The sequence below is a fragment of the Coturnix japonica genome, chromosome 1 (assembly GCF_054131305.1).
Source record: "Coturnix japonica strain WE chromosome 1, WE-NBRP24, whole genome shotgun sequence".
Classification (NCBI taxonomy): Eukaryota; Metazoa; Chordata; class Aves; order Galliformes; family Phasianidae; genus Coturnix; species Coturnix japonica.
Window position 1 is genome coordinate 104263672 of NC_140663.1, and position 25684 is coordinate 104289355.

General features: G+C 39.7%; 1 protein-coding gene across 2 annotated transcripts; it reads left to right on the forward strand.

The window, feature by feature from the left end:
- The first annotated feature begins 205 nt into the window (after nt 1-205).
- TMEM47 (transmembrane protein 47) lies at nt 206-25312 on the forward strand. Of its 2 annotated transcripts, none has more exons than XM_015884378.2 (3): nt 206-538; nt 13367-13507; nt 21499-25312. In XM_015884378.2, the coding sequence occupies exons 1-3, from the start codon at nt 313-315 to the stop codon at nt 21675-21677; spliced, it is 546 nt and encodes a 181-aa protein (XP_015739864.1). In that variant the 5' UTR covers nt 206-312; the 3' UTR covers nt 21678-25312. The 2 variants fall into 2 exon arrangements, with proteins under 2 accessions (XP_015739864.1, XP_032305277.2); XM_032449386.2 differs by lacking the exon at nt 206-538 and adding an exon at nt 982-1748.
- Nucleotides 25313-25684: the final 372 nt, after the last annotated feature.

A 25684-nucleotide genomic window follows, 5' to 3' on the forward strand; every position in this document is an offset into this window, starting at 1 on the left:
TGCCATCCCACCGTAGGGGGCGGGCAAGGGGCGGAGCGAGGCAGGAGGGCTCGGCCCGGTGGAATCGAGCCGGGCCGGGCAGCGTGGAGCTGGGGCCGCCTAGGGGGAGCTGCTGCACCTGATACACCGGGGCGGGAACTCAGCGAAGAGGGAGGGAGTGGCGCCGGCTACCGCCTGCCAAAGCCGCTCCCCGCCGTTAGTCAGCGCTCCTCCCGCTTCTCTTGCCGGCTGCCGGGGCTGTGGCTCTTGTTCCCCTCGGGGCCGGCGGCAGCGCGTCCTCCCGCTCCTCCTCCCTCCTTCCCCCCTGGCCCCATGGCTTCGTCCGGTAGCGGTATGGAAGAGGTGCGCGTCTCGGTGCTGACCCCGCTGAAGCTGGTGGGACTGGTGTGCATCTTCTTGGCGCTGTGCCTGGACCTGGGCGCCGTGCTGAGCCCAGCTTGGGTGACAGCGGACCATCAGTATTACCTGTCCCTGTGGGAGTCCTGCCGCAAGCCCGGCAACTTGGAGAGCTGGCTCTGCGAGTCCACGCTGCACAGCGGTAAGTGTGAGAGAGACTCGCGGATGTCCCCGGCCGCCTCCCGGTGCTCCGGCCCCACCCCGGCCGTGGGGACCTCGTCCGAGCCCGGGTGCCCCGCTTGTGTCCCCCGCGGCACCCCCTGGCGCTCCGTTCTCGGCCGCTCGCCTTTGTTGCCTCTCTTCTCCGGCCGCCGCCTTTTGTCCCTCTGTCCTCCTCTCCGGTCCCTACCGCCCTCCCCCGCCCGGCTCCAGCCCGTTTCTCTGTCCTGCGAGTGAAGGTGAGGGCAGTGGAAACGGGCTTTGGATGTAATATACGCTGGTGAGGGCTCCGAGAGTCCATGCTCTGCTGTTTCTCTTCCCTGCGTGATGGTCTGGGGGTCAGCGGAGGTGTGAGGTTCACTCTGTGAGTGGCAGAGGTGACCGATTCTCTGTTTGCTCTCGGTGGCTTGCACAAAAGGTCCCGAGTTTGAGCCAGTTTGGGTTATTTTTCTGTGTGCCCGTTGTTCTGAGAAGCTCCGGGGGATCAGGGGTCCTTACCATTCTCTCCCCATCTCCCAGAGTCACTGGTCTTGGCTAGCTGGGGCTTTCCCAAATCTAAAACAAAAAATCGCTGTTATTTTGTCCCGAGTGAAGACATCTGGGTTCTGGCTCTCCCTCCTGCCCTCTTGATGTGCTCAAGTCCTTTACTAACATATATTACTTGATGTTGTTCCCATCATCTTCTGTACTCCTTTTTCCTCTAACCACATTCTCTTACTTCTTGATGTTGGGCTTTTTTTTGTGTCTGGTCATATATATATATATATATATATATATATATGTATGTATGTATGTATATATATGCCATTTTACTGTTACATGAGGTACTTGGAAAAAAGAAACACAAGAAGAAATTAGTGTGTGATATAAACAAGCTGCCTGTTGAATATCTTTCAGTGAATTCTTTTGTAGTTTGATAATTGTTTCCATTTTCATGCCTTTTTTAATCTACTTTATGCCGATGGCAACTTCTGGAGTCCCAATAGAAGCACCCACAAAGGCAGTCAGCCTCTCCCCACCCCATCCTCCCTACACACACACTCACATCTCTAAATCATCCCTTTGCGTCACTGAGCTCTGCAACTTCTGGTACGTTGCCCAGGGACGAGATGCTTACTTTGAGAAGGGGCAGCAGGCTGCTTTTACCCTGACTTCTCTGAAATCCTGTTGTGGAATTGCAGTTCTCTACCATGGTAGGAATAGTATGGGTTCATTCGCTCCTGCTCTTATTTTTTTTCTGCCATTGTGTAGAGTAATGATTGTTGATTGGGTTTTTTGTTTTATATCACGTAATACCAAAACGAATTGTAAAGAAACGTCTGTTTCAATCAGTTACCCGGGCTTCTTCACAAACTTTGGAGAGCTTTCTTTTCTTCTCCAACATAAATGGAAATTTATGTAGGAATGTCGGCTTCTGCACGTCTCCTTAGCAACGTGAATCCTTTACCCCTTCTTTCTGTCTCCTGAAATAGTATCCCCTTGATTGCAGAAGGACTTTTCAGATGGTGTGAATGAGAACCTGCTTCCACTCTGACCCCCCTGCACACATTCCCTTTGTCGGGCCCCCCCCGCCCAGTCCATCCCCCACCGCTCGTGCGTACACACAGACACAAAGTGGGACATGAAGAAAAGCAGGGCAGCTTATGGCACAGCGTATACGGCAGTTGATCTCTCTGGTTGCTTTGTTAGTTGCCTGTGTGCTTAGGGAAAGGTGGAAGATGAATCGGTGCAGACAGATGGAAATAAAAGGTAGTTTTGTAGGACGCAGTGTGGTGAACATTTGCTGCCTCCTAGTACTTTCTTCTACCCTGTGCAAAAATTCCTGCCTTATTGAGTTGTGCTTATTTTGCTTAGATACTTTCCAGTGTAGTGGAGACAGCTTTCACAAGCTGCCGGGGAAGAAGTGAGGGATTGTTTTATTTGAGGTGCCTGGAATAATGCCTTCTTTTTTTTTTTTTTTTTTTTTTTTTTTCACATTTGGCACACAGTTCTATGCTCTAAGGAGACCTGAAATATGAGAAACCACACTGTATGCCTTTGCTTTCTGCTGGTGTGTTGTAATTCCCATTAGAGTCAATGAAAAGGCTCCCAGTAAGTTCACTGAGTTGGCTTGGGCTCGCGTTTGAGACCATTTTGTGTCCTCACTTAATATTTTAAGTGCACTTTCCTCCTACATCAAAAATATAGCGAGTGGTATATTTTGGAGAGAGTGGAGAGCTCCCGCTGGGAAAGCTCTTTTAGCTTGATACTAACGCAAGCAGCTTTGTAGCTCGCTAGCTGTGAAAAGCAGTAGCGTACACAGGCAAAAGGCATCTTTTCCCCATGGTTCTCAGAGATTTACTTCATCATCCCTTGAAGGAGAGCACCTCAAGTGGCACCATCAAGGGCGAGCTCATGCTAGAAGCTGTTAAAGCACATTCAAGGTTTAATTAAAAATCTTTGTAATTAGATGTAGGACCCCTGACTGCTATCAAAAGGGCAGCCTGGTAGCACTGAGCAGAAGGGAAGGCACAATGTGATTACATTGGCTGTTATAGCTAGCAGGAAGTGTTAATTCTCAGTTTTCCTTGAGCAGTGCTGGTGCTTGGAGTATTTTCTTGCATTCACTCATTCACCGTTTTCAGGCCTTTTTTTTCTGTAGCTTACAAGCAATCCTTTGCTCTCATACAGCTTATAAAGCTGTGTGGGTGCTGTTCAGGGTTGCTGGTTCAAGTGTGTGACATGGTGAGTCAGATTAATTTTTAAGATCTTAAAATTATAAAAGAGCTCATCCTCATTTGCCTTCTTCAAGTCTATGTGAAATACCAAACACTTATTGTTTCTTTCTTTCTTTCTTTCTTGTAATTACAATGACTGGAAAGGTGTTCATGCATATGCCTCTCTCCATTATGAAATTCTAAAATACTCCTTAATAGCAGTTTCAGGAGCTGAAGGTTTGACAGAGTTGCTGGTGTGGAGGGCTTTGTGATAAAATCTAGAGATCCAGTGTTGCTGCTTTGCAGTTTTGCCAGCTGTCTCTGGGCATAAAATTATTTTCTCTGATTAACGCTTAAATTGGCTCATGCAGAAGTTGCCTTTAATCCTGCTGTGTTTTAAACCCACATGCTAAACTGGAAAACTTACAGTGTCATTAAACGAAATTTGCTTTAGACCTAATTTGAAGTGTATTAAGCCTGATTTGCAATGGTTCATTTACAGATTTATCAGGAGCTAAGAGTTATGTAGGAAAGTTCATGTCTATATTGGCATTTGTTTAAAATTAAATACATCATTGCTTAACTGCTTGGCAAATCTATGCCTGTGCAGTTGCCCTATACTTGCAAAATAATGGGTACAGTGAATCAAATCTATTATAATTTTCTAAATCTAAGATTTATCAGCATGATGTAGATTCCATAGAGTCTGATCTGTCAGGTAAATGTTGTGTATTTTGGCTGAATTACATTGATATTCATAAAAAAGAACGGCTCCTTATGAAGCATTTCAGTTTATTGTGGAAAGAGCACATATAAAATATGTTTGACTGAATGCCAGTAGCCAGTATGAAACCCCTCGTGATTTATGGGGGACCTATGACTTTGTTAGTTAAGAATCTATGTTTTGGTTTATGTAGCACTTAGTTTTCTTTAAGAGTATTACATTATTTAAAAAACTACCCATCCATGGCTATTTGAAAATCAAAACACTCTCAAGGAAATAAGTGTAGTCAGGTCCCTGTGCATATTTGACCTTCCCGGTGTAATGCATGGGCTGTACATGTAAGCTTAACTTACAGCGTAGAGCTGTAAGACAAGTCAAGCTTTGTGCTTGTAATTCTGTTCTAATTTGTTCTTAAACATATACAAAAGTCAGAGGCTGCTCCTTTGGTAGCACTTGAAGAGGTTTAATCTTAATTATACCTTAGATGCAGATATTGGAATTAACATGGCTCAATGGTCCTAGATGGTATCTTCTTGTTTTGAATCTAAGCAGTTGTTCCAAGGGGAAACTGCTAGCTTAAAAGCAGATTCCTCGTTAGAAGATACGGATCATTGCTTAGAGTTCATGTTGACACATATTTGTAAAAATCTTAGCAAGTCTGATAGTTTGCTATAAAATAACATAAGAAGAACAGATGTAATTTTACTAAGTCTGAAGAGAGCAGCTCATACAATATAAAGAGGAATTAATAAAATATTCATTTTAGTTTTGAAAACTGTGATCAGTCATTTTTCTATGTTACTCTTATTAATCATCCCCAACACTTTATCTGATGGTAGGTATAAAATCAAAACCCATAATACCTCCAGCTCTTCACTTAAGACCCTGAGCAAGCTGATCTGGCTTTGAAGTTGAGTCTGGCATGGAGTTTGGCTATGCTTTCCATGGGGAGATGGATTAGGCGACCTACAGAGGTCCTTTCTAACCTAATTCATTCTGTGACTCTGCGATGACTGATAACTTTGTTTATGCCTCGTGTTTATCTGACTGTTTAAATGTGTTCAGAACACCTTGAGTTTGTTAGTTACTTCTTGATTAGCCCAAATAGAGTACTTTAAAGTATGCTTCCTCTTCCATAAATGGACTGCTTATTTTAGACTACCCAAAACTTGGGTAATCTCAAACCACCCAAGGCCACGCTGTGTGCGAGTAAGAGATCTAAGACTTCCTTACAGTAGTCCAGACCTTTCAGTATGTGTTTGGGATCTACTGAGTCATGGCCTGAACCACTGATTGATCACCTGAGGCAAGGACTGGGTCAATGGTGGCAGCACAGATGAAGGCAATTCCAGCCAGGCTCCACCTCTTAGACCCCATTTAAGGGCTGACTACCACTGGGGAAGGGTCTCTTTTTGGAGATCCCTCCAAACCTTTTTTGGAGTTTTACACCGTGAGCCTAGATTGTCAGATACTCGTAAGCATATCTTCCTTAATTGTTTCTTTTCCACCATGATAATCTTTCCTAACACCTGTAAATCACCATTCCTAACCGTGCTTCTCTTCCAACTGTACATCTTCCAACTGTGTAAGTATGCCAGCATCTGCCACTTCAGGTGCCCTGCTCCAGCCAGTGAGGAAACGTGATAATAACATCTTCATGTTCACTGACTGAAGTCTGTGCAAGTTTATCTGATTGCATAGAGAGTACCACACTCCTGATGACTCCTTAGAAAAAATTAAGGAAGACTTCTCATCTTAGTGTGTTATTGTCACTGATGTTGCTCATCACAATTTCAAAATTGCTAATGAATTCTGTAGCTGTAAGTTGTCTTTATTAAAAACTCTTGCACCAGTACGTTAAGAGATGTTTCTTATATTAGGGAGATTACAATTGGTGTAAATATTTGAGGAGACTTTATATTTAGAGTCGAGTGTAGAGCAACCTTCTGTTACTGATTTCTGGACAGAAATGACTGCATAAGATTCGAGGTAGCAAGCTGTAATGGGTAAAGTCTCTCCAGCTGCCTTGCTTTGTGTGTTTTGACTTGTTCCAGTTCTACAGTGCAGAGACTGTCATTTTGATGGGATGTACTCTGAACTGTTTTAAATGCTAATTGTTTTTGGTTTTCATAAGGAACAGTGGAATGAGTTTTGAAAATTGCAACAGATTGCTAGTTGGTTTGAGGAACATTGGTGACTGTGGGAGATAGTTATGGTTCTGTTCCAACACAGAGTGTAATTCTTCTTTCCTCAGATTACTAAAATGTAGTAGTGTATATGGATAAGGTCAGAAAAGGTGAGCTTTACTTCAAAAGCTTGTATAACGCGTCTCCCACACATCTCTCCTAATGACACCGTTCTAAGACTTCCAAGGTTTTGTGTTGTTCTTGGAGTTGTGGGTGTGTGTGTGTTTTGTGTTATTTTTTCCCTCCTTGAATGGATGAATATCCAGTAATTCAAATGACATAGTAGCAAGCTGATTTCAGTGAAATGCTATGTATCCAAGGGAAGGAATACCCAAGTACATGTTGTGTTATTCAGTGTATGAATTATAGAGTATGGTTTTCTGTAATGCTGCACTAGTCCGGAGTCATCTGCTGGCAAAAGTGATGCACAATATGTGTTGCCTTTAAATAATAAAATTAAGATCTATATAATGGCAACACTTAACTCTATTTGAAGACATACTTCATTTAAAGAGTTTTACTTGGTGATTTTAGAATTGCAGGCAGGCTGTGACTCAGAAAGAGAGGAGCTATTCCTAAAACCTCCCGAAGTGTGTATTTTGTATAAATAAGCAAAGTAATCCTTAATCTTCAGGAGATATGTCTGTCAGTGAGCAGAAGAGCAAGCACCTGCTATGTTTTAAGTCTCTCATACATCTGTAACCCCTCAGGCTTTAGGCCATCTTGTATTGAAAATCTGTCTCCTTTGCACAGCAGCAGAGATGGTTACCATATTTTTATTGCTTTTGTTGTTCGGTTTGCTCTCATGCAGGGCCTAAGGATAAAGCTTGCAGTGGTGTCAAAGCTTGCAAAGTTTGAGTCCAGTAGTCTCAGGACCACACACAGACTGTGTAACACAGCAGCTGAACAGAACCATCAGATGAATGCTATGTATATCTCATACAAGTCTTCTGTAGAGACCATCCTGAGAAACTGCAGCTATATCTGCTTTGTGTGCTGCTGACTTCCCTGGGAACCCAAATGTCCCCTGCCCACTCAGCAGCATCCTGAGGTAGAAGACATGGAGTTCTGCTGGGCATGGGAATGTAGATGGAGAGTTACCTGGTCTGCCACCATCATTCCCCAACATATCTACGTGGGAAGTAGTGTAGTTTAAAATGCTTCCGTAGCATGTTATGTATCTGCACAATGGATCAGGTTCATGACCCTGATCTAGCAAGTGCTTCACAGGCTGAGGAAGCTAGATACTGAAGCACCGTTCCTCCCTCTTGGAAGGGTCATTCCAACAGGAATGCTTCCTAACCTGGACCAGAGCCAGCCTCTCCCTCTGATCAGTTACCTTGCTCTGGCAAAGAGTAGAATGAGAAACAGCATTATGTCCATCTCACTCAAGTGATTGGTGATTGTTGAGGATTTTCCTCTCAAAGCAGGGAGAATCTGGGCTTCCTTGCGGTAAGGTCAGGACAGAGCAGTTAATGTAAGATTGACTTCAAAGCAAGGCATAAATTCACCTTCCCTCGCATCTGTTTGCTTACACATCTTGTAGATCTGGTTTACAGTTTTCTAGCTTGGTTCTAGAAGATGGAAGAAGAGAGTGGTTTCAGCCAAATGTAGTAATTAAAGAATTCTGAGAAGCGGGAACAGAAATTCAAGTCTGGAGATGAGGGGAAGGTTTGTTGTTTCTGAGAATTCCTCTAGCTCCTAGCGTGTGGTTGATGCCACATCCCTGAAGACTTTAAAGGTGAGGATGGATCAGGCCCTGGGCAGCCTGATCCATCTGTAATGTCCTTATTCATTGCAGGGGAGTTGGTCTTGGATGATATTCAGAGTTCCCTTCCAACTCTAAGGATTGCAATTAAGGAGACACTTGCTGTTCTTTCATTAGTATCCCATGTGTCAGGAAGATATGGGTATGCATGGATACCTCAACTTCTGATTTACAGGACACATACTTTTAACTTGGGTGCTGTAATACAGTTTATGGGAATGTGTATTAACCAAGAGTCAATAAGTGTTAAGAGTCAGTAAAGCTTCCCTAAGTGGGGACTTTGCAATGAGTCAGAAAACTGACTTTAGAGTGTGTTTTATGGTTTTATGTTGTTTGTTTTGTTTTCTCACAAAGGTTTAGTTTAGTGTTATAAGAAGGTCTTCCATTACTTCCAATATGTAACAAATGTGTATACTTTCTTTCTTCAGCCCCTGGGAAGAGAGGACTGTGGAGAACCTCTCTTGAAAGAATGGTGTACTTAATTGCTTTTTAAGAGATGCATTCCTATAACTTGTATTTCCTGGAAGAACCATAAGTACAAAATACATCTCATGTTCCAGCAACGTTTTTACTTCTACAACCTCTTACCATGGGATACCATATACAGGGAATATTTAACTTCTTGAGAATTCACCAATAAGCATGATAACTGTGACTATTTGCCCTGCTCTTTCTCATGTTAACAAATGGTCTATTTTTTATTTTTTCTTTATTTTTTTATTTTAATAAACAATCTAGAATTCAGAGGGTTTTTTTTCTATCCTTTTATAACTTTTTCTGATTTTAATGTGGTACCAAATTAATATTTTGCCCAAAAAATAGAACGTATAGAACTGCTTCTAATTAAAAGTGAATATACCATCAGAGATTTAGGTCATTTCATTTGGAGGGACAAAGAGAGGAAAGGTCCCGTCCTTCAGTGTGAAGATTAGTGTGGTTTCCATATTACTGAAGAACAGGAAGAGTTTCCAAAGAGAAGTGTAAGCAGTCTGTCTTTATAAAATGGTGCTTAGTTATGTTTGAACAATTAACTGAAATGTAATGATATATAAGAATATTTTTTACTCAAGGTAGTAGTTTTTATGAATTTTATACTGTATGTGTTTAGATGTATGAAGTACCTGGGTTCAAATTTACATATGTGTGTGAATACAGAGATTCATATCCTTAAACTAACAGGCAGTCTATTATAATAACAATTATGCAGATGTTATCATCACCATCAGAACTGAAGTATATATTTCCTATGGTATTGTGGTATTCACATTGTAATGCTTTGTGCAGTGCAAAGCAATTGTTACATATCAAGGTGATTCTGCTCCTCTACTCTGCTCTTGTGAGAACCCACTTTGAAGTACTGCATCCAGTTCTGGGTCCCCCAGTACAAGAAAGACATGGAAGAGTTGGAGCAGGTCCAGAAAAGGGCCACAAATATGATCAGAGGGCTGGAGCACCTCCTTTGTGAGGACAACTTGAGGGAGCTGGGGCTCTTCAGCCTGGAGAAGAGAAGGCTGTGGGGGGGACCTTGTAGTGGCCTTCCAGTACCTGAGCCTATGGAAAAGCTGGGGAATGACTTTTTACAAGGGTATGTAGCAACAGAAAAAGGGGAAAAGGTTTTAAATTGACAGAGGATGGATTTAGACTAGATTTTTTTTTTTATTTATTTTATTTTTTTCTTTTACTGTGAGGGTGGTCAGACAGTAGAACAGGTTGCCCAGTGAGGTGGATAACCCCCTCTCTGGAAGCATTCAAGGCCAGGTGGATGGGACTTACTTTGAGCAACCTGGTTTGTGGGAGGTGTCCCTTCCAACCTAAAACATTCTATGAGTCTTTAAATTAAATAAGGCCTTTCTTAAGAAATTTATCTTGAATCCTTTTACATCTTAAAAGATGTTAAAAAAAAAAAAAACAAAACAGAAAACCAACAACATTCTGGCTGTTCAGATTACTTAAATCCTGCAGATCATAATAATTCAATTTAGACCTATTCTATTGTCTTTGCAGGTGTAAAATAACAAGGCAATTTAATTTTGGAATGTCTGCATCTTTTAACATCTAAAAGTTTTTTGTAAACACTTGTAGCAGTGAAATTTTACTGGTTACTGTAACACACACAGTGGAAAATGTTTATAGTTCTTGAAGTGTTAAAATATTGTGTGCTTTGAATACAGAAGACTGATAATGGTCATCTCTAAAGTCCCATTTTGCTCACTGTCACGCATCTTTAATTTCTGCATGAAATGAACTGCTGAGTCTTCAGGAGTACAGTAAGTTTGCAAGGTTTTTTCTTGCTCGGAAATGGTGCAAGCATATTTTGGATGCCTCTAAAGTAGGCTGATGATGGTTGTGTTACATGTACTGGTAACACCATGTAAAGAAGAAATCTGCTGTTCTCATTTTTGATGGTGGGCAGACTAAGGAAACTACTGATATTTATTGTAGGAAAGTGTGATTGCTGTTTTTGTTTTGTTATAGATATCTTAGAGTGTTTTTCCTTCAGAGGTACTGATTCAGTTATCTTTGAATGTTTTTCTTTTTTTAATGCAAGAGAAAAGAAAAATAAATGCTGTTAAGTAGGAAGTCCTTGCAGAAAGAAGGTGTTACTTAATACAACATGAGTTTTTTTTTTTCACCAGCTCTGATGGCTTTCAGAATTGAAAGTTAATGTGTTTCTGAGACAACAAGGAGATTGAAACATACAGTTTCATGGTAGGCAATATAGGAAAACTCAGTCCAGTATTATTTATGCAGTAAGGTTTGACTAGAATAACTTCCATGGTGTTCTTTAAACAGAATCCCTCTGTTACAGCTGTACATGAAGGCTGGCAGCACTGTATGCTCCCATGAATGGAAGTTGGAACTACAGGGAAAAAAAGAAGTAGCCAATTCCAGACGTTTTGGCCCAGAACACAATGTTAAATACCTAATTCTCAGTAGAGTGGAACATAACCTCATATTGGTCCTCCTGCCAACATCGATGATGAGGTTCTCTTATTCTAGAAACTAATTTTGTTTGACTAAGTCATTTCTCTTTTAGTTGAGCACGTGGGTGTTTTTGACACTAGTTTGTGCTTTTACCTCCCACATCAGAACTATAGTAAGGTAGCTTATTTTTTAACCTTTCTGAAATCCATTAATAGGTCTGTTTTGGGAACTAAATTATATTCTAATCTCTTGCTTCCACCATCTTTGTTTTAGTTATTTTTACTTGTTAGGCGGTTTTGCTTTGGGAAGCAGTAGCAAGCTCAAAGGTTTTCCCATTTATTTACTGCTCTCATCTTGCACACATTTTATTTGCATTAGACTTGGCATGTGGTCAATGTGAGGATAACATTTAACATGTTATTATTTGTTGTGGCTTTCAAAAATATTGGACTTCTAGTTTTCCTGTCTGGCACTTTGACTTATCACTTTTCAATGGCTTTTAACTTTGGGACGAGATGGATTTGTCTAGTCTTTATATCTGTGCAGTTCTTGAGTGCAAGGATTTATTTCATGGTGTTCCAAAATGGTCTGTTCTGTTTATTTCTGTATTTTCTGTCCATAATACGCTTGGATATTGGAGGAATACAGTCTAAATCATCGCTGAACTGCTTAGTGTTTTTGAAGTATCACATCAATGTTAGAAACCACTTTGCATAGCATTCCAATCTGTAACTAAAATTATATTTCCATCCACCAAGAATAAAGCAGCAGGACATGTTTTTAAAGTAAAAGAGGAGAGATTTAGATTAGATGCAAAGAAGAAATTCCTAACCCAGAGGGTGGTGAGACCCTGGCACAGGCTACCCCGAGAAGCTGTGGCTACTTCCACCTTGGAGGTGCACAAAGTCAGGTTGGATTGGGCCCTAAACAGTCTGAGTTGGTGGGTTGGGACTAGAAGGGCTTTAAGGTCCTTCCCAGGCCTGAATACTTAGTAATAATAGTATTAATCAACAACATGTCTAGAAAAAATAGATAAGGAAAAAGAAAGTAAGTGTGTACTTAAATGCATTTAAAATACTGTCTCTTTTAGAAATGCTTTTCTATCTCTTTAATTCAGTTTCTTCATTTTTCTCTTTTATCCTTTTTCATATAGCGTGCAGTGGCTTTTTGTGATTATAGCTGCAAATCTTCCATTCCCAAAGCCCACAGCTGCACTGTAGGTATCTTCAGCAGATTAGATCCCTGTTGAAACCAGCTGTATTCTTTATTGATTGTGGGGGTTTTTTAGTTGTTTTTATTTTTAAACACAGAATTTTGATCTTCTCAAAAAAAAAAAAAAAAAAAGAACGTGGATTTTTATTGCTGCTGTTCTTGGTAACCTTAAAATCTCTTCATTTATTCTGGGAATAATTAATCTTGTTACTTTCTTTGAACTGTGTAACGTGTTTAGCTGTTTCATTTTGAACACTGTATGCATGCTAGTACATTCAAAGTAATGAGATGTATTGAATCCATAGGTTCTTTTCTCATAAGCTGATTATGAATCTTCTTCCTTAATGTTAAAAGTTGTAATGGTAAATAGAAATTGGATTCCTTTTCTCAAAGCCTACGATTTCAGGGAAACAGGGTCTTGAGAGAGCTGCAAAGGGAGGCAGCACAAAGCGTGTGCTTCTTTAAGGCCTTACAGAAGCTTTTTATCTTGATGTTCTGTAGATCCTTGGTGGCCATCTGCTTACAAATTGATTTTGTTTTCATATTATCTGAGACTTCAAGGACGTTGTTTATAACTGCATCCATAATGCATGAAAATAGCTAGCAAATACACGTGGTCAGATCAAGAAGCTGCTTTTGGGGGAAGAAAAGTAAAGCTGACACTTAAGGATATCTAACGCTTCAGAATGGATTTCAGATTTGACTTGGTGCGTCTAATGAACATTACTGCCTTTATATGGCTTAACATCCATTTTTATGAGTATTGAAAATGATTTATTTTCCCTTCCTTTTAGCATCTTGTTCCTTTAGTTTTGTTACTCCTGTTGCTCAACCTTACTACCTCTGTGGTGTCATGTGTCCATGATTCACCTCTGTACGTCCCTTCCTTTGCCACCCCAATATGCTCAAGCAGGGGTTTGACTTTATTCTCTGAGAAAGTTACAGCACTTAGCTGGGGTCAGCTAACACATGCTAACTGATCCTGGCCCAGCTTCAATTTCTCATTCTAAATTGGGCAAAACCAAGCTACCAAATTATTCAGTCTTCCTTGAGCTAAAATCCCAGTGAGGCCAACTAAGCCTTGAAAATGTAGGGGGGTTGTGGCACTTTGCTCTTGAATCACATCTGTTGTATGAAGGTGTTTTGCTAATTAGGAAGAAAGAAACCTAAAGTGTAGCTATGTATTTCCCCAAGTATTGGTGCAGGCTCTGTGTTCTTTGTATTCTGATGTTTATCTCAAGCCCGTGGGCTTGTTTTGCTGCAACTGATCTATGTTTTTCTTTCTCTCTTTTCCACACAGACTGGCAGATAGCTACTCTCGCTCTGCTGTTGGGTGGTGCTGCCATCATTCTCATAGCTTTCCTGGTTGGCCTGATCTCTATCTGTGTGGGGTCTCGGAGACGATTCTACAGACCAGTTGCAGTCATGCTCTTTGCTGCAGGTAAGCAGTTTACCAGCTCTATGATGAAAATTTCATGATGGCCGTTTACTTTTGCAAAAGATGATGCTTCTGGTTCTGCATACTGATTCAGAGGCACCTAGTTTACTTATTAAAATCCTGTGGGGTTTTTGAGGATACCAGTTCTGCAAGGTATTAATCAGTTGTGTAACTGGACTATCACATAGTTCAGAAACATTTATTGGCTTTATATTTTATGTATGGTGAAGTACAAGCAGTGGGGGAAACTACAGAGAATAAACCCATTTAAATACCATTTTTAATCTATGACTTTGTGCAGCTGGATGGCCCCAGTCTTATTCTTCATGCAAAGCCTTTTCTGGTATTTTAGCATTCTTCCTTTTACAATTTTAAAGTGGAAAAACGTATGCTTGGGTGTGAACCCTTGAATCCCTATATGTGAAAATAAATATGTTGCAAGGTGTTTATAAATGCCCCTGTACCACTAGAGGAATTTTTTTCATTGTGCCATTTTGTTTCCTTAGTTGTTAACTTTACAAACTGTCACCCTATGTTCCCTGTTTGGCTTTTAAGAACCTCAGGATGGAACAGTTTATCTAGACCGTTGCAAAATCTCCAGGGAGACTTAAACATCGGAATTGTCTGTGGCACTGATCCAGTGAGGTATAATTACAATATCAAATCATCTCTGTTCATAGATTCTGGTCTTCTAGGGCTTAGGCAGCATGGATGTTTCTATTTCTCCCGAGATTCACCAGGAAAGGTGTCTTCATCCTGTTGCTCCTGTTGCTCATATCCGCATTGGAGCTAGCAGCTTAAGCTCCTTTTGATAGTTCATAATGAAGGGATTGACGAAACCTAGTTTTCAGGACCTATTTGAAAAGGCCACTTACAAAGATATGAAAAAATAAAAACTTGGCATATGAAGGGCATTCAGGAATGAAAGGAAGCTCTAGGGAAGGCCCCTGCTGCCCCCTGCTGTTTTTCTTACTTTGATGGAACCACAGCATTTTAAGATGCACTTCTGTTTGCTCAAGGAGTGTAAGTAGGTTATATTTTATTCACTTGGAGAAAAAGATCACAAACTAGGATCAGATTCTCTAAACAGAAATTGTGGTGTTTTTTTTTTTTTGTTCTGTTTGTTGCATTGCTGAGCTGATTGAATAAATAAAGGCACTAGTGCTGTTGCTATAAAAAAAAAAACACATTAATTTTGACATTATAAAAGCATGTTGGTTGTTTAACATTCAAGGAAATTGGATTGTTGAATTTATGTAGGTGTTGGTTTTTTTTTAAATTTATCTTAGCATTGTATAGTAATTTAGTAGTGGTTCAGGTATACACTGATCTTGCCATATGGCTCAGTTAGTGAGTACTTGGTACTGGGGAGGGAGGTGCTGAGGGGTAAGAGCAAAGAAAAAAATCTTACTATTTGGCTTATAGCTTAATTTTTCGTCCTGTGCATAAAATATTTCTGGTCTATTAAAGTTATGGAAGAGGCAGAGATTTAGAGTCCTAGAATATTCCATGTTAGAAGGAACCCACTAGGACCATTAAGTGCAACTCCTGGTACTGTAAAGGACCACCCAAAATCCAAACCCTGTGTTTAGAGTGTTGTTTGGATGGTCCTTGAACTCCAACATTTGGGGCTGTGATCACTGCCCTGGTAGCCTGTTGCAGGGCCTGATGATCTGGTAAAGAACCTTTTCCTAATCTCCAATCTGACCCTCCCCGATACAGCTCCAACCTCTGGTCATCAGGGTAATCAGATTTAGTGCTTGCTTGCATTAGAAAAGAAAATGTATAATGCTGTAGCTCACGAGTTGTGTTCACTTCTTTCTTTGCCTTTTGTATATGTACATGTGTGCATGCATTTTAAACTGCTATGTCCCAAAGTCTGTTAGAGGAGGAGAGATGATGAGGTTAATATAGCCTGTCTCATTCTTCTTCATTATTTGGCAAATCTAAGGAGAATTAATTGGCAGTTTGGTGCTGGAATTGTTGCTGTTCATTTTCTATGGATTTTTGTCTTTGTTTTCAGATACTTGTAGAGATGAATGTGGACTGGCGTGGAATCAGGAGGATAGTCCACTGCTAAAGTTAAGGGGAAAGTCAAGGTTGCAGCACAGTAGTTGTCTTATGCACAACTACTGTAGGTTCAAACCCGTACCAAGTTTTTTACAGAACATCTGAGAAGCTAGGAAACTATGTTCTGTGAACTTAACGACAACACAAAATATTTTGGTATGCCTGATTAGGAAATCATCTCCTTGCATACTTCAGCTGGTGCCTGCTAGGAGGACACTGTCTGGAGGTATTAATGGCATTTGTGGGAAAGAACAAAAGTGGCCTCCAGTCCCTTAAGAACCCAAGCAGTTCACTCTAGACGTTTTTCTTGTTTTAGTGTATCTTTTTAAAGTTTTGTTTCTATCTTGATTTCAGGTTTTAGTTAGTGACTTTGTAGGGGAGGAAGATGAATGAGTTACCAGGACTGGAAGAGGTGATAAAGCCAAGATACTGGGTAAAAGTCAGCAAATAATCAACAGAAGTGTGTGATAAAACTATCAGCTCTCTATAACTGGGAGAGGAACAGAAGTACCTCAAGTAATGGAAAAATATGGAGCACACAGAGGCAGAGTTGCAGGACACTTACGCATGGAGCTACCTTGGGTCCAGTGGGCTTTGTAGACATTATCTCAGTGCTAGCTGTTATTATCACGTTGACTGATGTCAGTGTGTTGTGTGAAGAACAAAAATCAGTCTTAATTGAGCTTGGTAGGCTGCATGTCCTCATATAGCTCTTCTCTCTACATTTTTGTTTAGCTGGGGCCAATAGATTACATACTTGCTAGGTTACCAAAGTGCTCCTGATTCAAACTGTCCCTGAAAACTACATTCTCCGAGCACTTGTGTCCAATTTCTTAAACATGTCAGTGTAGGGAGTCTCATGATATGGTCACCAAATTAATGCTAACAGAGTCAAAGTCTAGGAATAGAAAGAAAACATGATTGTTATGAGTCCTTAAGAGCAACTAAAAAAGGAAATTTAAAAGGTGTTTGTGTTCATGGGCTATATTTTAATGGTGCTTCTTGAGAAGCTTCAGAGCTTGTGTTCTCTGTCTTAAGAATTTCCTTCCTTCTCAGCCCAGTATGACCCAACTTTGACTGACTGTGAGGTAATGAAATTTCATACGGGTGATTTGTGTCAAAACAATTTCATTACCTTTTATGATTAGGTCTTAGAAGAAGAACCTTTGGGGTCAGTAAGCTTTTAACACATTTCACAGGGTGTTCTTACATGTAAGCTGGAGAAATGGTGGATAGGTGAAAGTGTGGATGAGGGAGTAAAAGAATGACAAGCAGATAATATTTGGATGCTTAAAGAATGCAGCTTTTCATTCTGACAGGAAATGAGAGCACAATTCTGCTCGATTAACTCTTGAGTTCTGTGCTGTTATTTATATTACTATGAAACACTGAATAAAAGTATACCTGCCAAGCTTACTCTGAAGCTACAAAAACTGCAGATATGTAGGAGGGCAGAGTTTGGTTGTGAAGAAACAGAGTGCTCCGAACAGTTAAGATGAAGGAAGTAGTGTAAGTTGCTACAAGAAGGCAGAAAGAATGACAATGTACTTGATGACAACATCAAGTAAATTAGTTGGCAGGATACTCTAGGTCATCTGGCCCAACCTCACTATTGAAGCAGAACAATTGCTAACGTTTGATCTGTTAACTTTGCTTTATCTTGACCAGTTCTGAAAAACTCAAAGAATAACATTGTGTAACCCATTAAAGTAGGCTGTCCTAAAGTCACGCTTGTCTCCATTTTGGTTTTTATTTTATTTTTTCTGATATCCATCCTGAATGTCTGAAACTGAGTTCTGTGTCCTTTGCCAATATCTTGGGTTTCCTGGCACTACAAAACCCTTTTGTTCCTACATCTTTGCAGATGCATTTCAAGGTGTAGGTGTAGGTTGCTGTGAAATTGTTCAGTTGCCTCCTCTTTGTGTATCTAAATAAAGCTAGCACCCTCATCCCCCTCTTAAGGATGATTTGCTGTAGGCTTCAATCATTTTGGCAGGTTTCTGAACCTTTGTCCTTTGCTGGTGAATTTGTGCTGACTACAGATTGCCTCTTTGTTCTGCTGGTGCTTGGAGGTACACTCCATGTTTCCAAGGACTGAGGTGAGCCTGACCAGCCTCTAATTTGGTGGTTTTTTGGTTTGGTTTTTTGTTTTTTCCTTTTAACTTTTAATCATTTTGAAATGCAGGCACAACTGTAGCCTTTTTTTTTTTTTTTTCCCCAGTCATTGGGAATATCTCCCAATTGATGTTGAATTTTTTTATAGATGAGAGAAGCTTCACAATTGCATTGACCACCTCTTTCATCACATTTGCATTTGTCCCATCCATTCCCATAGACATAGAGAGGGAACTACTGAGTGTCTTAATTCTTCCCAAGTCTTCCAAGACCTTTGGATATCTTGGATAAGGTTTCATGTTTTTACTTTCTGCCATTAGAGTGGCTTTTCTTCTCATTATTGGACCAATGTGTTCTATACTTCATTTTGAAATTAATGCACCTGTGGAAATTGTCTTTTTTTTGCCACTTCCCAGCTTTATGTTGAGCTCCAGCTGGGCTTCAACCTTCCTGGTTTTGTATCTTTGCATCAAAATAGTGCTTTTATATTTCCCACTCATTGTCAATCTTTGTTTCCTGCTCTTGTATGCTGCTTTCTTATATGTTCATTGAAAAGCTCCCTGCTTGGTCAGCTGGGACTCCTGCTGAAATTCCTCATCTTCCTGTGTAGTAGGGTGGCCTGTTCTAAGCTATCACTATTTTAAAGATCAGCATGAATCACCCCCCACCCTTTCTCTTCATGCTCCTTCCCAATTAATTGCACAGGATTGTATTAAGTACAAAAACTTCCTATACAGCAGTTTCATGTCTGTAGCACCCATTGGGTTTTTCAATAAAGCATATGTGAATGAAAGAATGATTGAGAGTAGTGGAGAAATGCCAAAGTTTCTTACCAATACCACAATTTTTGTAAAAAGAAACTAATTGAAAAGCCACATTATAAGCAAATCTGTTGGAGTTTTAAAAAAGGAAAAGAAAAAGATGACCAAAATCATACTTTCCTCGTTTTAAATGATTTGTTGTGATTTTTTGAACATGTTTAATATAATGTGTGTGTATACTTCATGTAAACAGAGTAAAACTATTATTCTTGTTCCTGTGCAATTCTCTAGTGAGTATTACTCTGGCCGTGAAAATGGGTCTAAGCTTGAATAGTCTGTTTAAAAAAAGAACAGTCTTCTTAAGCTAGAGTTTTAAAGTGGACTTTATGGATTTCTTTCGCAGTCTCTTTTCTACAGGAAAAAAACAGTATTTCTCAAGAAGTGCGTAATACCTATACTTTCCATAGGAAACAGGTCAACATAGCACAGAGTCCATTTAAATTCACTGAAAGTAGATCAGTAGTTGCAAACATTGAATTTAACATCTTTTGGGATCATACTGACCATTTTTCATGTCTTCATTAGCTTGTTGTGGTCTTTTTCCACTTTATAGGGAGCATTAGTGATAGGATACTAAATTAGTGCAAATCGACAGCAGGGTTTATACCTGTTGTTACCAGCCCTTCTTTAAATTTTTTTCAGGAGTGTGTCTGAACTAATAGTAGCAAAAGCAGGAAACCTCACCAAAAATGTCAAAACTACCTGTCGTAGCTGTTGCTACTTAAGTCACATGTTATTGTTTCAGTGGAACCACTCCTTTGCTTTGTTTTGATGAGTCCAGTCCATAGAATAAAATTCCATATGCTTCCTGTATTAGATTGAGGAAAAGTGGAGAGCTTCCGTGATTGAAACTTGATACAGAGAGACACATTCATGCTGAGGACATTTTCTATATTGACCTAGCAGAGATGCTGCAGCCTCAGTTCAAGGAGTCACTGATGAACTTATTCATCTCAGGAAATCCTCTTTGACTTTGAGTGGTCTTAAAGTTTTGTCTAAAAGTGAACATATGTTGAGGTGTTTTTGGGTGTGATGATGCTTTCATTATACACAATTAGAATATGTAATCTTTTTGTAAGAGCAGGAGCTTTCTCTTGTATGCACTGTCAAATGTTCTCCAGTGTTGCACAATATTTTGTGAGCTGGCAGGCAAAAATTATATTAAAATGAAATACCACAAAGTAACACTTAAAATAATCCTGTAGATTTTTTTGGTACCCATATCAGAAAATCTTCTATCCAAAGACCATTCTGTTTGTCAGTCCCAAGGAAGAGTTCAAAGACTAGTCTGTAAGCTAACTGGCTGATAGGCAGGGATGAATTTCCAGTGGGTATTCTATACAGTGTTATCAGTGTATGTAATGAGTACTAAAAGTCCTCCCCCCTTGCAGTCCGCATCCTGAAGATAGGAGAGCATTAGTCTCCAGGTGCCTAACGGGTGGTGACAGTTTGACAGCACTAAATAGGGCATGTGGGAATTAAAAGAAGAATGATGGTTTTCAGGTGTGCAAAATGTTCAACTAGGAGAATGTAATTAACCTTATTTTCCTGCATTTTCTCTGTTTAATTTCAAAAGGACTTTTGTAGGCCCAAGAGGTCTTATTATTTGTTTTTTTCACTGGCTTTATACAAATTCAATAAAGTGTTTGTTCTTTTTAAAATACATTGAATGTATATATACCCAATCGATGTTAATGTCGTCATTCTGGCATTACATTACATGCTATTGAACTTTCATTAGAATATATCTCAGACCTGCGAATACTTAAGCGTGTGCTCTGCTTTGTGGGTGTGCTCACCGAGTACATCAGAGGGATGGCGGTCTGTAGGGGAAGTCTTGCGCTCAAGTCTTTATAATTTGGTTGTGCTAAATGCTGGAAGGAAGCCGTATCTTGTACTTGAAGGTTGAGTTTTTATGTGTTCCCATGATGGTCAGGCATTTGTAGATGGGTGAATTAGAAGCTTGGAGAATCGCTAAATCGTGCATCTTGTTCTTATACTTCAAACTAAGTATAATTTTCAGCTGCTTACTCTGGAGACTGCTGTTCCAATTATGCTGTCAGCAGTATGCCTGACTTTAAAAGAGAATGGACATTGATGAAACTGAATTACTTGCATGAAAATCAGAGTTCTTCATCTGCGTTTTCCTTTTCAGGTTACTTTGTGCTATTTTGATGTAATGCAATAGCCAGGTGTGCTGAATTTCTCTGCAGTCATGTGGATCTGACTGCATGAGATCTGGCACTTTCAGAGACAGTGCTGTAGAAACTAATGGTTTTAAGCTTTGAAACATGCCTTAGATTTTATGTTTTGTTAGCTTTTTTCAGCATGAAACATCTCTGACCCTCCCTCTAAATTCATAATTCAAGGAAATGTTTTGCCAGTGGGAAGTTTAGTGATTGATCAAACTTTATGGATTCCTTGGTATTCTGTGCAGTAATATCATTAATTCTGATTACGCCGCACAGTAATGCATGTGAAATAGGTAATTTGGTGAGCCTCCACTGAACATAAATATGGATCACCTACTGCAATTAATTACTGTTAGGCTAAGTAAATGATTTGAATCCAAGCTTTATTTCTTAATATTCATTTATTCTTGCTTCTCATTGTTTTGACTTGGTTTTAATAGGCATGGAACAAGTGATCTTAGGTTTGTTGCTACAGAAGGAATAATGTCTCCAGACCAGAATTGCATTCACTATTTATTTACCAGACACCTGATGGATTGTTTCTATACCATAACAATAACATTTTTCATCATCAGAGGAATATGCAAGAACTGCTCTGTCCTTTGGTTGAAGTAAAGGTTGTATATATTATGTATATGAATATTTATGTATAAGCATATGTGTGTATGCATATATATAACTCAAAAAGGGCGGTACTTACTAGACAAAATTGCAACAGGAGCATTTGGAAATGCAAATTTTGGTTTTGTGGAAATGTAGAAGGCCTCTTCTGACATCTGGTTTGTTTCTCTTTCAGTTGTTCTTCAGGTCTGCAGCTTAGTCCTCTACCCAATCAAGTTCATCGAAACAGTCAGCTTGAAAATATACCATGAGTTCAACTGGGGCTATGGCCTGGCTTGGGGTGCAACTATATTTTCATTTGGGGGTGCCATTCTTTATTGTCTGAACCCTAAGAACTACGAAGACTATTACTAGAATCATTTAATGAAAAAGAAAAATACCAGAAGGATTACCCCCATCTTTTCTAACTCACCATTTTTTTTAGAACACTTGTGGAGCACCAGCTCTGTTGATAAAATAGCCTTTGCCTTTTGGGTGTGAACACAGTTACCAGCTTTTACAACCATTTAGAAGAACTGCAAACACTAGGATTGCTGATTTTACGTAGGCAGATGCTGCAAGCTGCTGATACATAAGCTTTGTTTTTCCTGACAACAAGCAAAGGATCTACATGACAGCAATCATTGTGAGAAATTTAGTTGGAATGCGAATGCAAGGCCAGCGTCTGCTATTGCCTTCAGGGGTGCAGCTGGTGTAGGCTCCATTTAGAAGTTTCCCTGTATCATAGAGGATTCAAATGTCTGATAAGCAGGCGATGGCGTCTCGTACAATAGGCTCTGTTGGCCTCTTGTTACTTGCTCAGAAAAGCTCTTAAGGAATTAGTTGCGAGTGACTGTGTCGGGGGCAGTGAATGTAACTGGTTAATGGCTTGTCTAATATCTGCATTCAGCAGTCTTCTGGGAGAAGGAAAACAACTACACAGACAGAGGATTTCATGAATCGGCAGCACCATGCCAGCAGTAGCAGATTGTTGAAGGAAGTCCAAACCCAGAGACATGTGTTTCTGACTGTGTAGTTGGAAGTTGTCTCAACCCTGAGTATTTTGTTGGGGGGAGGAGACAAGGGGGAGAACACAAAGACCATATATGTCCCTAAAGGCAAATGAAATGTATGAATGAATTGCAGTTTTCCTAAGTACTCATTTAACTTCTGAAAAGCATTATGAAAAAATGCATACGGGACAAGTTTGATTATATTTTTGGAAGGTATTAGTATAAGTGAGTATATATAATACATATATAAATGCAGAGGAAGAAAGAGAATTATCTTTAAATTGTAATAGGAGCTGTGGTGCAGTGGTTAAAATACTAACTTTGTACACATTCTTGGGGGTTTTAGACTAGTACCCACAGTCACAATTGGTGTTACACAATGAGCCTAAAATGATTTGTCTTCTGTATATGCCCTTGTACAGACTCTGTGTTGTGGGAAATGCATAAAAGTTCACATCGTTCTAAGGTAGAAGTGGATGAAATAACTACTTTCTATTCCATCTGTAATTCTGTACTTAATAAAAATTGTATTTTAAACAATAAAGGTGTTACAAGGAAGGAAAGCTACCATTAAAAAAGAAATCTAGTTAGATTGCAAGTGTTTCTGATAATCAAGGATATAGCCAAGGCCCAATCAAGTCCATATTAAAATATTAGCGCTGCAGGAGCTAATCTCATGTTTTTAAAGGCCAGGTTTCTAATGGACTGACTGATGATTATGTGTGTCTAATTACTCCTTGCTTGGTATGCTTCCCACTTAAACATCCAGAGGCTGTACCCACAAAATGGAACCCAAGTTAAAATAGAGAGAACTTCTATGTGAATTTAATCTGCATCGCTTTTATTTTTGTTTACAATTTCCTTCTTTTGGTATTTTCAATTAATTATGAACATATTTTTATACAATTCTGATCTTTAGAAATGACTATTTTTTAATGGAGAAATTTGAAGTATATTCTATGTGGGCCTCTGCACAAGCCTATATGCTGCTGTTGCTTGTCCACCTCTGCACAAATGGTTTTGCAGGCTCCAGGGAAAAGGCTGCTGAATGCCTCAATGTTAAGAATGCATTTGCAGTGTTAATGTTTGTGCCACAGTTCCCAGAGGATCTGTAGGGACCGTGCTATCCCAGGTCTGCCTCTTGGAAGCTGTTCTCAAAGTGCTGCTGCTGTGTGGAGGTGATTTTTAAGACGCAGTGCCTCTCAGGAGTTAAGTCTTTACTATCACAGCAGAATATTGCATATCAGCACTCCTTTGTGAACCAGTGGTGATTAATTAGATTAGTCAGAGCAAAATGATAGCTGCACTTAGGAGGGATTGTATGGCAATGCCTAAGGAGAAAAAAGGATGGGAGGGGAAAAAATATGTTCCACTTGTTTTGCAGGCACCAGAGAGCATTCGTAACTCTGGTCTTCTTGAGACTGACTTAAGGCAGATAATTGGTATACAGTAAACTCTATATCTTTCCGAACAGCTGTGTAGTTCTGCTGTTACTTAGCAGCACAGAGAATATTGTAGTTTGGCGTGGGAGTTAGGCTGACACAAAGAAGCCCACTGTGAGAAGATTGCTGTACCTTTCCAGGGGAACAGCGTTTTGGTGCCAGCCTAGCACGGTGCTGTGCCTATGCTGGCCAGAAGTTATTGAGCTGAACCTGTGTGGCATCTTCTAATTTATCAGATAATTTCTTTTAATGTGGAATTTGAGTGAAATCAAACATCAGCCTTAAGGCACACACAGGTTAATCGCCAGCACTCCTACAGTCACGCAGCTCTTAATTTGAATGATGTTCAGGCAAAAAAAAAAATGGATGCCTAATAACAAAGTTCTTCATTCATATGTGAGTTGGAGAAGCAATTTTTCAGTCTCAGCACCTGATTTTCCTCCAGAGCATAATGTTAGCTGTAAGGGCCCACCTCTCAAACTCCTCAGGTCCGTTAGCATTTGGGCATCCAGCATTCGGATTTAGGCACCTACCTTTATCAGCTTGGAAACCTCTTGTTAGCTTGTGTCGCTACTTCAGTTTCTTATTCTTTTCAGTAAATGCTGCTTTTCAGGACTGAGTGAGAAGTGACTACAACGCTACCCTATTTTTTTGTTCTAGCCACAAAATAAGCACACCACCACATATCTTTGTGTGTCTGTACAACAAATTATTCCTTTTGAATGTTATGCTTGTGTCATGCTATCATTATTTCAGTTGTTTGGCTTTGTCTCATTGCCAGGATGTTTGTTTCCTCCCCTCCACCCCCCTTGCAAATCCATGGTTTATCATCCAAATATATATGAATGAAGATATATATAAATATATATATATATATATATATATAGCAGACTTGCAAGCAGGGCTAGTTATTTGTATTTTTTAGGCTTAAAGTATACCGTCCGGTGCTGACAAGTACCTAGCACCTCTTCTGGACTTCTTGCACAACTTCGGTTAGTTTTTGTATATTTTAAAAACAAATATGGAGAGACCTATGTGTTTGAAATATAAATGATATATATGGATTAGCATGTACCTGTATATTATTAAACATGCGATGAACTGACTGGTAAGTGAAGTCTAATCTTATGGCTAGCAATGTAATTTATTCAGACTGTATTTTTGTACAGAGCAGTGCACACTAACCTATTGCCTCTGTGTCCTCTATAATGCCTAAAACTGTGCCTAGAAATTTAATTTGTCTTTAAGGGAAAAAAAAAGAAGGACAACTAAATGCTTCATGTTGTTGATGGTATTGATTTCTTTTTTTTTCTTTTTTTTTTTTCTGATATTGTTCTTTATTTATTTTTGGAAGTGTATGGTATGTTTATTAAATGAATCCATCAAAATATGGTTCATTTTAAATGGTTATTGTTAACAGGGAAAGACACATTTATTTTAGTTATCAAAGCTTTTAAGTTTGCAGTTTTAATATCATTTCTGCATTTCACACTTTTTGTAGCTTATATGAAGCTATATGTGAAGAAGTAAATGAAATAAAAAGAAATTACACTAATTGAATGTGCCTATTTCATTCTAAGTGCAATACTTGTGCAGCTGAAGCTCAGCTGGATTTCCTGTTGGGCTCACAGAATGGCCTAGCTTAGAAGGGACATCAAGGATCATGAAGCTCTAACCACCCTGCCAGGCACAAACCTCCCCATTTAATACTAGACCAGGCTGCCCAGGGCCCCATCCAACCTGGCCTTGAACACCTACAGGGATGGTGCACCCACAACTTCTCTGGGCAGCTGTGCCAGCACCTCACTGCTGTCATAGTAAAGAACTTTCCTGTGACATCCAACCTAAATCTTCCTTCCCTCAACTTAAAAATATTTCCTCTTATCCTGCTGTTATCTACCCTTTCACAGTTGGTTCTACTAAAGGA

What these genes read in the sequence shown, in the direction of transcription:
- TMEM47 (XM_032449386.2), top strand. Translation starts at nt 1,490, where the DNA reads ATGCCTTTTTTAATCTACTTTATGCCGATGGCAACTTCTGGAGTCCCA. An exon ending in AATTGCAGTTCTCTACCATG is followed by an intron (nt 1,749 to 13,366) that starts GTAGGAATAGTA and finishes TTTTCCACACAG; the next exon opens with ACTGGCAGATAGCTACTCTC. An exon ending in AGTCATGCTCTTTGCTGCAG is followed by an intron (nt 13,508 to 21,498) that starts GTAAGCAGTTTA and finishes TTTCTCTTTCAG; the next exon opens with TTGTTCTTCAGGTCTGCAGC.